Consider the following 12,685-nt stretch of genomic DNA (forward strand, 5'->3'; position numbering starts at 1 on the left):
CATCACGGGAGATAACCCATCTGGCATTTGTAAAAAGCTGTGGGAGTTGTAAAAAGAGCGAGCACTATTTAAGGCAGGCGAGTTAAATGGGTCATGTCACATATTTAGAACAACTGTATGTCAAGCAGATTAGATACAGACGTACCTCAGGAACCTCATCTCCTCATTCCTGGTGTCGTTATCAGTCACTATCTTAGATGTTGTCACACTAACCTCCACACCATCCACCATGAACTTGCGTGTCTTTTTAAGAGTCTTCTTCTGTCGTTTTGACTCCTACCAAAAAGCAGGGTTGCTTTAGAGGATCGAGTAATCAGGGTAGTGTTGATAATGTAATAACTGATGGTGTAATTGTGGCACAGACTGTATTACCTGCAAGGACACAGAGCCCCCTTCTTTGCTCTTAGACAGGAAGCTGGAGATAGACAGATTGAGGTCGAGGCTGTTGCTATCAGCAGCAGAGCTGCTCCCAGAGTCAGAATCCTTCTCCACATCTGGCCTGATCACAGCAGGGCTTCCTTGCTCCATCTTGGCTTCTGAATCCGTTTCGCTCTCTTGGACAGAGACAGCATCTTGGGAAGTGCTCTCATCTGCGTGGGTTGCTTTCTCTTCTTCTTCGTTCACACAGGAATCTTTAGGTGGGACCACTGAATCCTCAGGGGTGTCTTTAACTTCATCACAGATGCCATTTGTAGACTCAGTTGGTACTTGTTCCTTTAGCTCAGCTTCCTCTGTGATCTGGCTCTCTTGTTCAGGCTGCTGTGACTCCTCATGGGCCTCATCCATAGGCTTCTCTTCTGGTTTTGTTTCTACAGGCTCAGCAGATGACTCATCCACACTTAATTTTGTGTCTTCATTTATAAACGTGTGTCTTCCATCTGATTCCATATTCTCAATGTTTACATTTTCATCTGTGCCATTAGCCATGGCTTCCATTGTGTTCTCTGTTAGTTTGGGTTCAGTCGTTTCCTCTTCGGATTCTTTGCTTTCTTTTTCTACCTCTGGCTCATCTCTTGGAATGGATTCTGTTTTTTCTGCATCTTCAGGTTCTGCTTGTGATTCTCTGGATTCTTCTTTACCAGCTTCTTTTTCTTTCTCTTGCTTCCCCTGCTCTGGCTCTTTTTCTTCCTCCATTACCTGGGTAGTTTCATCACCCATTATCCTTTCTTCTGTCTCCTTCTGTTCCTCCTCTGTTTCTGTGACAAGTTCTTGGTTGTCTGTTGTATTTACAGGTTCTTCTGGCTGTGAAACTACTTGCTCAGCAGAAGTCTCTTCACCTTGACTCTCTTCTGGTTTAGGCTCTGTGGAGTCATGTGAGATGACATCTTTGCTGGGCTCTACTAGTCCAGATGCCAGGTCTTCATTACTGGCATCAGACACCTCATTTAATTTCTCCTCCTCAGTCTTGTCTACCTCACTTGTTCCAAGTCCTTCATCAGATAACTTATCACTAGTCTGGTCCTCAGCAGGCTCAACTTCCATCTTTTCTTTAACAGCCTCAAGAGTGGAGGGAGTTGATGGAACTTTGTCATCTTCTGAGCTGGCCACACTGACATCAGAAGGTGCTCGCTTGTGCCCGGGACCAGCCTAAACCAACAGAAATTGCAATATGTCCACAGTGAGCAATAATAAAGCTTACAGCAATGAGTTTAATGAAGCTATCAACATCAAGTGTTCATCTAAATGATAAAAAAAAATTAAAATACTATAATGCTTGTTATACACATACCCCCAAAAAACTACATACCAGAGGTGTATCAGGTTCGTCCTCTTCCTCCTCCTCTTTGCTGTCCTCAAGCTCTTCTGTGACTTCGGCTTTGGCTTCAGCTATGAGTTCTCTGAGAGGTCTGCTGTCAGTTACACTGGTGACAAAAGGATGCTACATATATAGACAAAAGATATCAACATTAGATAAAAAATTTTATCCTGCAAAATCATTTAAAGTGTGACACATTAACATCTGACGGACATTTATGCATCACTTAGTTTTATAGTAGTTTGCAACTGCAGCTCACCTGCAGAAGCTGTACTGTACTCCACCTATTGTCCACATTCTTGTCAAGTGCTTTGCGCAGAAAGTCGCTGAATTCTGGTGACCTTTAAATGGTAAAGAAGACCGAATTTGTTGGTCCCAGAACAGAGTAAGTACCCCTGGTTTTTTCTTTATATAATGTAGTAATTCAGTAGTAGTTATCCTTTTAACATTAATATTTTATCATGCTTTCACACATGCAAACCCTCAACATTTCCTCATCTCCCATTTGGAAACAATCCAGCACCACCTTCCCAGTTATCACCAGCACAGTATCTCACCAGCGAGAGGGATTCATGAGTGTGGGCGGCTCGGACTTGGCTATTTTCAGTAGCACTCTCATGGGATTCATCTCATGGTTGGGCGGTTCAATCTGTGCCAGTTCTATGAGCGTTACGCCAAGGGACCAGATGTCAGCCTTGTAGTCGTATGGACGGTCTTTGGAAGTTTCGCACATTACCACCTCTGGAGCCATCCTGCGAAATTCAATCAGTCAGTAAGAGCCACCAATCAATAACCCACATTTTGGAATGCAGGTAAATGAGGTCATTCAGCATATCTTCTAATGCTTAAGGGTCAATGCTCTTATTTTCCAGGAGGAAAGGAATATAAAATAGGAAGTTTGTTTAATACATAGATTTTTTCAAATGAGTTGTTATCCCACATTTTTTGATGATTTAAAACAAGAACAAGAACAACAACAACAAAAAAACCCCCCACTGTCATCTTAGCTGTGGTAGAGTCTGAGACAATTATCAAATACTAAGAGGTGAATGCCCTCTTGTAAGCAGGCAGTGTGACTCACCAATATGGAGTGCCGATGAAAGAATCTCTTCTCTGTAATGTCTTGGTATTTTTAGCAGACACACCAAAGTCAGCTGAAAGTAGAAATAAATCATGATTCTTTTCATCAATGAATTAAGCTAAACTGTAAAATGACACCCTGTGAGACTAGAATATAAAATAGCATTTTCTACCAAAACAAAACACAGTAGAGAGTGCTTTACACTTATAATATTTATCCCCAGAGTGAGCAGAAAAGCCTCACATTCCCTTTCATAATGCTCTTAGGGTCCATCATTGTTGTGTTACCTGTGCAGTTATTTCAGCCTGCTCTCTTTTCTTGCAACACTTACAGTATGCACACATTAGAGGGAAAAAGAGATCTATCATTAAGTCCCTGGTGACTGGCTTGATAATTATTGTTTGCCAGGCTCCGTCATGACCCTCTGCCTACAGAACATGAATCATCAGGCAGCCAGGAGCTATGGATGCTGCAGCAACAACATGAACATGAATACTCTTACTTCTGAAACATTATGCATCACCAAAACACATACATAGGTAGAATATTTAAAATAAAAAATTTTTAATAAAAAAAAAAAAAAAAAACAACACACAGCAAGCACATCACTTTGTTCTCCAAGTTTTTGAACCTGATGCCAAATGATGACTCACTACATTTTTATGTGTAAACAAACCACAGTGCTGCACTGTCACCACCAACCCCAAAGTCAAGCTACAAAGAGATCTACAACGGCTGTTTTAATACAGAGCCAAGGACAAATCAAAGAATGAATATAATACTAAAGTGAGTTTAGTAGACAACCCCCCCCGTTTTGTTACAAATTCATCCCAAGTAAGTAAGTCGTGTACTTAAGAGATTATGTGGTTTCAGAACTTAAAGATTCAAACCAAACCTATGTACTTTATTAAACATGCTTATTGTAAAAAATACAAAACAAAAAACTGATTCTGCGAGAACATTTAGTTGATTTTAGTATTTTTTAATGGAATAACCTCTCATATCTCCTTTTGTTAGTAAATGGTTAGAAATGGTTAAAAAAAACAAAAACACAATTACCCAGTTTTACATCTCCATCCAGGGACAGGAGAATATTCCCAGCTTTCAAGTCTCTGTGGATGATCTTGCTCTCATGAAGGTAAGCCAAGGCCTCCAAAGTCTGCTTACACACCACACGAATCTGGGGCTCAGTCAGGGGTCTCTCCAACTCTAAGGACAAACATGCACAGAGAAAATTCCAAAGTCCCAATTTTTCCCAGTGAATATTTTGCTGTAGGCTTTGATATACACAAATACAAGCACAAAATGGGTCATCTCCACCTTTACATCAGCAAGCACATATGACTAGACAAATCTAGGCGAGTCATAATGAATCAACATTGAATAGTGAAGTGAATTCATTATCATCTTCTTTGCAATGCAATTTGCATTTTAAAATGAGTGGTTTTGTGTTTCTTTAGGCTTCAAAACAAGACAGAGGAAGTGCATGAACAAGAAGTACTTTAACTGCTTCTTGAAACCTGAGCTACAATAATTACAGTTGGAATTGCTTTGCCAACTTGGTAGAGGGGGGAAAAAAAACCCTTCAGTACAGGCTTCTGGATGGAATAAAAGAGTTGGCACTAGAGGATGGAGAAAAGGAAAAGCTGCAGAACTTCATAGTGTTACTCTTTTTTTGCTTTAGTGAATGAGGGACTTACCCAGCATGATGGCATCGACAGCACCGCCTGCACAGAACTCTATCAGAATCTGTAATGGTAGAACAAAAGAACATTAAGTAATACACTTATATAATACAATAAAGTCCCAGTTTAACCTACCCTTGCAGCACACGACTTGATTAAATAAGGAATTTGTGACTTTCAAAAGCTGGAACAACATGATGTTTATTGAAAAGATTGATTATACTGTAGAGATCAGGATGCCAATCAGCCATACTGAGCTATACGTCTTTTGGTTTCCATTCTACATGCGTCTGTCTTTTAGTCCTTCTTGAACTGAAATATCTGTAGAAGTTCAAGCTTTGAACTTGATAGTGACTGGGATCCTTTTCCACTATACAGAGGAGATTGTGATGAATGAGTCTATTATAGGAATTTCTACAAAATACAAATTGTTTCTTAAAAGTATAGAAAAATGTTTAGTGCAAAATGCATGTAAATATTTTACACATACTATGTATGTTTCATCACAGATCCTAGTGAAAAACGATTTCCTCATTTTGGTAAACACTGCAGAAGAGTTTGAACATGTATGTTTAGGATGAGCACGCACGCTTTAAACTAAACCGCTGCATTAATACTGAAGAACTACACAAGAAAATCCCTTTGCACATTTTTATGTACAAGGGGCAATACTTAAAGGAAGTGAACATGAGTCTCTCCATACTATGCCAGTTAAGAAGACATGTTATTTAAAATACTTAACTTGCATTATGAATATTATTTTTTAATACAATATTTCTAAAATGTTTAACATTTGCTTATATGTTTATATATAAAGGTTTATAGGTTTTAATATGTAAATGAGGGTTTGTCATTAGTCTAAATATGTACTAATTTATACACTTATACTTTATAGAAACAACAATATTGAAAAACGTTTTCTGTGATGATCCCTTTAAGCCTAAAGCATTTCTTCACAGTATTGTGCTTCTGTCAACAGTAAGAGGAAGACATCCATTACTGCCATCTTTGTAGGGATAAAACTCATTTTCAAAACAGTATGCACATATGCGCATGTTAAAAGCTTGGGAATACACTTTGAATGAAAATAAAACGTTGGGTGCAAGTGTGCTTTAATTGGATGTTTCTATCTTGGAAGAAATTTCCCCAAGGGAAGAAAAAACAAAGAGGGGAGATGCTTTTAAATATAAAACTGTGTAATTTTAGAGGGGATATTTTAACAACAAATATTAACATAAAATGGTGCCAGTTAACTACTTAATTACAAGTTTCAAGCTGATATTTTAAGATGAAATATCAGTGACCTCATCAAATATGCAATAATTTTCATAAAGTGCAGTGATTCTTTGGGTTCCAGAGAGATAATGAAATAAAACTAATGCACATGACATTACCATGGGAACATTCATTCCCCTATGCTAGGATGTAAAACTGCACAGGTTCTGACCTCAGTTGTAAGAGCTGATGTAATGTACCCGACCAGTACTTCATCATTATTGGCTTAGCCTGCACGTTGCTTGGCAGCTCATGGTATCAGATGATACAAAAATCAATCGAAGCTACAAACAGAGCACCACCCTCTATTCAGTGATTCAAACAAAAGGAAGAAACAAAGTGGTTCTTCCCATTTGGCAGTACACTTTCTCATGCCATCTCTTTTGTAGTTTACAGGTGTGTATTAAACTAAACGTACACTGATTGTAGACACAAGTCAAAGTAAACATCTGTTTTCTAGCAACAGATTTCCTTTGTAGAAAATTAATGAACATATTATACATTAACTCAACACCCGGCACAAGCTAAATGTAGGCAGTTACACATTCATCATGCTATTTGAACTCAAAGGCCAGAGGGACAACCTGCGTGCGGCTCTGAATTATTCACAGGCACTTTCTCCAGCCACCAAAACTGCTCCATTATCTTCCCATGGTTGTGGCCAGTCCACAAGGGACAGTCACATGACACCCCCTGCTAGGACCTAATTGCTCTGGGGCCTCTTACTGCACACAATGAGATCTACTGACCATGTATTAAAGCTGCACCTCTGTGCTCACAGTAAAACACCAGGATGAGGATGAGGGGCTGTGTTCAGAGATTTATACGTTCTTTCTCATTGTAAAATACACTGTGCACACTGGTTATGATTTGAGGGAGATAGGAATAAGGCCAAATTGAGGAGTATTCCACTAAATACATAAATCCCTCATTATAAATAGGAAGATGTATAAAGTATGATAATGCATTTCTCAGTAGTGGCCTATTACTTCTAAGCAGTCAGGTACTCCAGTGAAGCATGCAGTCCTAGTCGTGTATTAGCCTCTGTTGCTTGTCATATGACTCATTCTAACTCTTTAAGAAATAAGAAAAGTTTAGTGTCATGAGCCATCAGTTGAATGATCTGAAAGTCCTGTGTGAAACAGCATAACAAATGGTGCCTTATAATGAATTTCTGTCTCTCCATGCTTCACTGCTTCTTTGTCTTGGTGGCTTCAGATCAAACAGCATTACATGAGGAGAAAGACACTCCTCCCAGCACGAAACTGAAGAACTTACCCAAAGTTTGCTTTCAAAGTAGAAAGCGTCCAGCAGTTTGACAATGTGATGATGGTTGCAGGAGGCCAGAATGTCAATCTCAACCATGTAATCCTCCAGTTCATCCTCAGTCTTTGTGTCGATAACCTTAGCAGCAGCCAGGGTCCCATTCTGCTTGTTCTGTGCCTGCAAGCAACATTGACAAAATGATCAATTGTAGAGTATATCCTTACAGCACACAGTGTATAAAATGGGAAAGGATCATGCTAATTATAAGCCAAATGTTGCTCAGCATAATTTTACAGAGCAACAACTTGTAACTTGTACACAACAGGAATTACGGAAGAATATCAACATTAAGAAAAAAGTCATTTGGAGCAATATAAATTACGCAGCTTACAGAAGATTGTATCTCAAGAAACTCATTTCAGAGACTTAAGACAGCTCTTTGTCAAACATTGATAAAAAAAGAAAAAAAAATTACAACACATCCTGTCATTCTGAGCTACTCTAACACAGGCCGATCTTGCAACGCATGCTCACTTCCTCCACTCCTTTTCCTCCCCTCTTTCCTTTCTTTCATCTCACTCTGTCACACTCATTGCAGTGATTATTATACCAAATATGTATATGATTTAACAGGTTTGTGCCATTTATTGCACAACTCAAACCCTAAATTCTCATTCCTGATAGAGCTGCACTGAGGAGACCAATAAAAATGATCACTGAACTTGTGAAATAAAGCACTGGGAAGTTATTTTAAGTCCAGCCTAGGGCCTAATGTTTATGGATACAGACACAATCTTAGGGAGTTAGGGAAAAAGAAAAGGGAGGGAGTGTAAAGACCAACTGCAGCAGAGTGTGTCAGACCCTATATTTACACTCTTCTGACCTGACACACTCCCTGCCTCTTTTTCCCCTTTGTAGTGGCTGATGCCTGTCAGGCGCAGGCCATCGCTTACATGCAGATTCAATATTAGCTTTACAGTGAAGAGAGACGCCATAATTTGTCTGTCACTTGACTCATTAAAGAAGAGCCTGTGGCCTTTGCTCATCATGAACATGACATTTTAATGTGCTAAATGCTTAATGTTGATCTGTTTTGAGGAATTAAATGAGAGCGCAGGAGTGCTATAATCATGTTTAAGAGGGAGGGAGCGAACTTTGTGGTTCTTTGTAAATAATAATCATTGACAGTTCAGCACTGGTTATTCAAATGTACATCCATGAACGCAGAGTTTTTACTTCATTAAATAAATACATTTCCGTCTGTCAGAACTCTGGAGTCAAGCTTAAATATATTTATGTTTGTAAAACAGCCAAAAACAGTAACAGTAAAAATAACAGTAAAAATGTATGTACCTCTGTTAAATAAGGTAACATACTTTTTATTTGCAGACCATCATGCTTACGTGTATAGTAACACCCTAAAGGCCCATTCTGAGCCAGAAAAAACCCAACCTCGAATGTGAATAAATAGCTGATAAATGAAAACTCCCATATCGCACCACCTGTAGAGGTCTATCTTTGAATAGGTAGATCAGATTTTTAAAAAATGACTCATTGCATGGAAAGAATTATATAAGCAGTTTGTTTGCAGTACTAAAAGTGTCTATGAAACACTTAACATGTAATACATTCATCTACTAGTTAAGAATTCTCTCTCTTCCTGTTGACCTCACTTGAACAGCTGATTCACATGTTGCTTGCAAACTCTGCGACCCCACCCAAAGGAGCTAGCTGCCAGAAGCCTGTGAAGTAGCAAATGAAAGCACAGTGCGCTTTCATACTAATGTGGCCTGATTAAAGATATCTTCACCTGAGCTCACATAAGTGATAACTGGGAGTCAGGTGTATATTTTGTATACTTTGGTGTGAGAAGGCACTCAAGTATTTCTTGGCTCTCATCTCGTGTAGCCAATCAGCTAACAAGACTAGGAAATAAGTGAAGACAAATTAAGATTTATGGGCCATTTGCTGCATTATTTGAACACAAGAGCACCAGGAAGGAACAGTGTTAAGTAGCTCACAATGAGAGAGAGAGAGAGAGAAAGAAAGCTCTTTAACAGGGATTAGTGCCAAAACAAAAGGAGGCATGAAGGCATGGAAGGTTGTGGAAACTATTTTTCACTAATCTACTAAAACAGTTATATACATTGAAAAATATTTAAAAGAAACTATGTTTAAAAAAAAATACAAGTTAACCAAGTTAATCTACTTGTGCTACAAGTACACAAACACTAACTTTTTCTAAAGGGTGTTCTCTGCCTAGAGCAAACTCCTGGAGAGATAACCTGGAAAGGTAAGTAAAGTAGCAGAGATTACAGCTGGAGGACACAGCATTGAATATTTTTCCATGTAGCATAACTATACACCAACAAACTACAACATTGGAAAGCATACCTGACTTTCTCAGCAGGAAAACAAACCTAAACAAAATAATAAACAGGTACTCTTCTATGTCATCAAATTGTTGTAACAGTTCCTATATATATGGGTTCGTGAAAACAAACCAGAAGTGACAAACCACTGCCCTAATTTAAACCCAGCTGTGCACCTGTCACAGTAATTAGCATAAAGTGTGTGTGTTTTTTAAAAGTCTGGCTGCACCTGCTCTGTCATTTTATTAGTTTAAACTATTTATTGTGGTTGTCCTGACATGTCACAGGCCCAAATAATCCAACATGTCACATGTGAGGCCATATTGATTCTGTGTGTGGACCACACCTTTATCAGTTTTTAACCAACCCCAAGTGCAACTCACTGGTAAAGTCATGTCTATACTCCGGCAGTGACACAAAGCCTGTGCTAAACCTGCTAAATAGAAAATATCCAAAAACTAATTGAGTTTAAGATCCCAGCTGCTGGTCACATTTCTTTACAGGATGATATTAGCAGTTAGTCAATTCCTGCATGATTTATATGAAACAAATATGTTATTTGCTGAGGGTTAGGTGGCCAAGGTTGGAATATGTTACCCAAACAAGAGCTGTAACCATCGCTGTCAGCTTTACAGCTTATGACCTCGAGACAGCAACACGCGAAACAACTGAAGCTAGTCTATAAAGAAATGTAGAAAACCAAAGGCGGATGTAACGTAACACGTCAACTTACCTTGTACACTTTCCCAAAGGCTCCATCTCCCAGTTCCCCAATAATTTCCCATATTTCCTCAGGATTGACGTCTCTGTGTACATGCTCATACTGCTTCTTTTTCTTATCCGGCCCTAGTTTGAAGATCTTGCGAAAATTGAAGAAGGACATCTTTTTTAGGTGTGAACTACAGCACCGCGAGTACGCTCTCTTCGGTTATTTCCGCCAAGAAACTATAGCGGTTCCCTCCGACGCGGAGCTCAAAAGGCTATCGAAATGAGAGCATTCAAGCGTTAAATGAAGCCAGACAGACCGGTGCTTTAGCCATTCAGCTATGATAATGTCAATTATAACTTCCCTCGACGGCGGATATCACAGTCACATCATAGCTAGCAGCCTTCACAGGACGCTGTCGGAGGAGATGAGGGATACAGAGAAGAGTTAGCTGTTCCGCAGAGGCTCGTGTTTCCGTTTTGAGCGAACAAAATTAAACGAAGCGAAAAAAATATTTACCATATCATCACTTTCGACAGAATATTTTCTTTAATCGTATAACGTTACCAACACGAAAACGCAGTCAACGGACCTCATGCTTAGGTTGACTGACCACACACAAGTTAGTGGACTAGCATCAAGCTGCTATCGCAGCTCTTGATATTTCCGCTAAAGTCTTTCAAAATAAAACGCAACTGTTACGCAGACCTTTTTATTTACATTGTTTCGCTTTATTTTTTCAATTTCGTCAAAAAAAATGGTAGCGATATTTTGTTTTAATTATTGATGTCAGAAAAAAGTTAAAAAACTACAAACTTCTAAACTTGCTTTGTGATACAGTTAGCATAGCTTTTAAATGACAAAAAACTACTACACATTCAAAGTTTTTCTGTCCCACTGACTACTAAAATAAAAATACCATTTGATTTAGATGATGCTTCAAAATAATTGCCAGAATAACTTCCGGTAGGAATGACCAAAATGGCTGCCAGGTGACAAAGAAAAGCTTAGTTGACTAATACAATAAAGGGTTTTAAAAAACCCTCACATATTAAACTTATGAGACAAAAAGAAAATCTATAATAGACCTTCTACTGCCTACGTCATAACTATACAAGGGTCTATAGCGTTTGGAGTTAGGTGGTCATGGATGTCATATATTACATCTGCCTTTCTGAGCTAAGATGTATTTTTGCTGTGGCTTTGTACACTATATATTCCGCATCTAAATAAACAACCAATTATAATTTACAGAAATTATTCAAGTTAGATCAAATGTAAGTATATTACGATAGAATATATATGATTATAATCACATTTTATAGTAATACATTGTGTGACGGTACTGCGTGACAAGACCGAATTTAAACCTCGATGGTTAGGCGTTTCAATGTACGATAGGTGGCGTAAACGCAGTATCAACGTTATTTTACCGAACCGGTCCGCTTCACTGGTTCACTTTGGAGTACGAGAAACAGACTGGTTTTATTGTCCGACTTGAGCAAAACAACAGAGTGGACGCTTTTACGTCGGAGGATAAAAATAGATTTCCGCTGTCAGCAGGTCTATTTCTAGTTAGCTTGACGCAGCTGGGTAGCGGCTATTTCCTCCCCAGCAGGACGTGCTCCGCTCAGCCGGGCTCAGCCCCCTCGCCTCTACCACGCATGCCAGTTGTGGTCCTCCTGTTGGCATAAAGAGGAGAAAATGGTAGAATTCTCTCCCCCCCCCCCTTTTTTTCTTTAAAAAATATTTTTTTTTTTTTTCATTTTGTGAATACCTGGTAATATTAGTTTAATTAGTTTATTAGTTATTAGTTTTCACATTTAGCAACAAAACTCAGTGCATCACAGCTCATCTTTGGATTTCACTGTTTTAAATTACTGTAAAATAAAATTGTCTTTCACTTTTTTACTTCTCACTGGTTTTAACAGCTAAACAGTAAAAACTACAGTAAAATTAAAAGTGGACTACTTTTATAGAGTTACCAGTTAACCCGAAAAAAGCATTTTAACTGGTTGATACTTACATTAGAAATAATGCTGTGGTACAGCCTAAAATATATAGCAGAGTATTCATCTCTAATCTGAATTTGATAACAGCCAAAAAATTATAACATTTCACTTGCCTACAGTGAGCAAAACATTCAAATAATATACTTCAGTCTATGTTAGGAGCCTATTAAGAATACAAATGTCATTATTTATAGAAATTACGTTACACACATCTGATATGTCAACATTAGCAATATTCGCATATGACACAAAACCTTTTCGTTCTAGAGGGAATGTAAAGGCGTTACTAAATATGGTCACTTCAGAAATGTGCAAAGTAAAAATACGTAGTTTTAAAACGGTCATTATTATTATTGTTGTTGTTGTTGTTTTTAAAGCAGCATATTAGGACGACACAAAAAAGGTTTTGAATTACTGTATGTGGAATGAAGCTGTGGAGCAGACTGAGAAATGTTCCAGCATGACTCAGTTTTAAAAAGTGGTGCAAAAATATATATGTCTGTGTTTTTTTTTTAATATGTGTATGTTACTA

At 38.4% G+C, this 12,685-nt stretch overlaps 1 protein-coding gene across 5 annotated transcripts in view; it reads right to left on the reverse strand.

Annotated features, from left to right (window-relative positions):
* The window catches only part of slka (STE20-like kinase a), a 21,726-nt gene extending 10,929 nt beyond the window's left edge, over positions 1-10,797 (reverse strand). For 2 of the 5 annotated variants that reach the window (XM_040001423.1, XM_040001422.1), the window contains exons 1-10: positions 10,169-10,795; positions 7,076-7,240; positions 4,538-4,586; positions 3,897-4,046; positions 2,838-2,910; positions 2,314-2,508; positions 2,016-2,097; positions 1,748-1,879; positions 373-1,587; positions 146-276 (exon numbers count right to left, since the gene is read on the reverse strand). In XM_040001423.1, coding sequence (XP_039857357.1) covers positions 146-276; positions 373-1,587; positions 1,748-1,879; positions 2,016-2,097; positions 2,314-2,508; positions 2,838-2,910; positions 3,897-4,046; positions 4,538-4,586; positions 7,076-7,240; positions 10,169-10,318 — 2,342 coding nt within the window. In that variant the 5' untranslated portion in view covers positions 10,319-10,795. Of the gene's footprint in view, positions 1-145; positions 277-372; positions 1,588-1,747; positions 1,880-2,015; positions 2,098-2,313; positions 2,509-2,837; positions 2,911-3,896; positions 4,047-4,537; positions 4,587-7,075; positions 7,241-10,168 lie in introns of all 5 variants that reach the window. The other 3 variants (XM_040001421.1, XM_040001420.1, XM_040001424.1) reach the window with 3 other exon arrangements.
* Positions 10,798-12,685: the final 1,888 nt, after the last annotated feature.

This window comes from Simochromis diagramma, unplaced genomic scaffold, assembly GCF_900408965.1.
Source record: "Simochromis diagramma unplaced genomic scaffold, fSimDia1.1 OVJJ01000421.1, whole genome shotgun sequence".
Lineage (NCBI taxonomy): Eukaryota > Metazoa > Chordata > Actinopteri > Cichliformes > Cichlidae > Simochromis > Simochromis diagramma.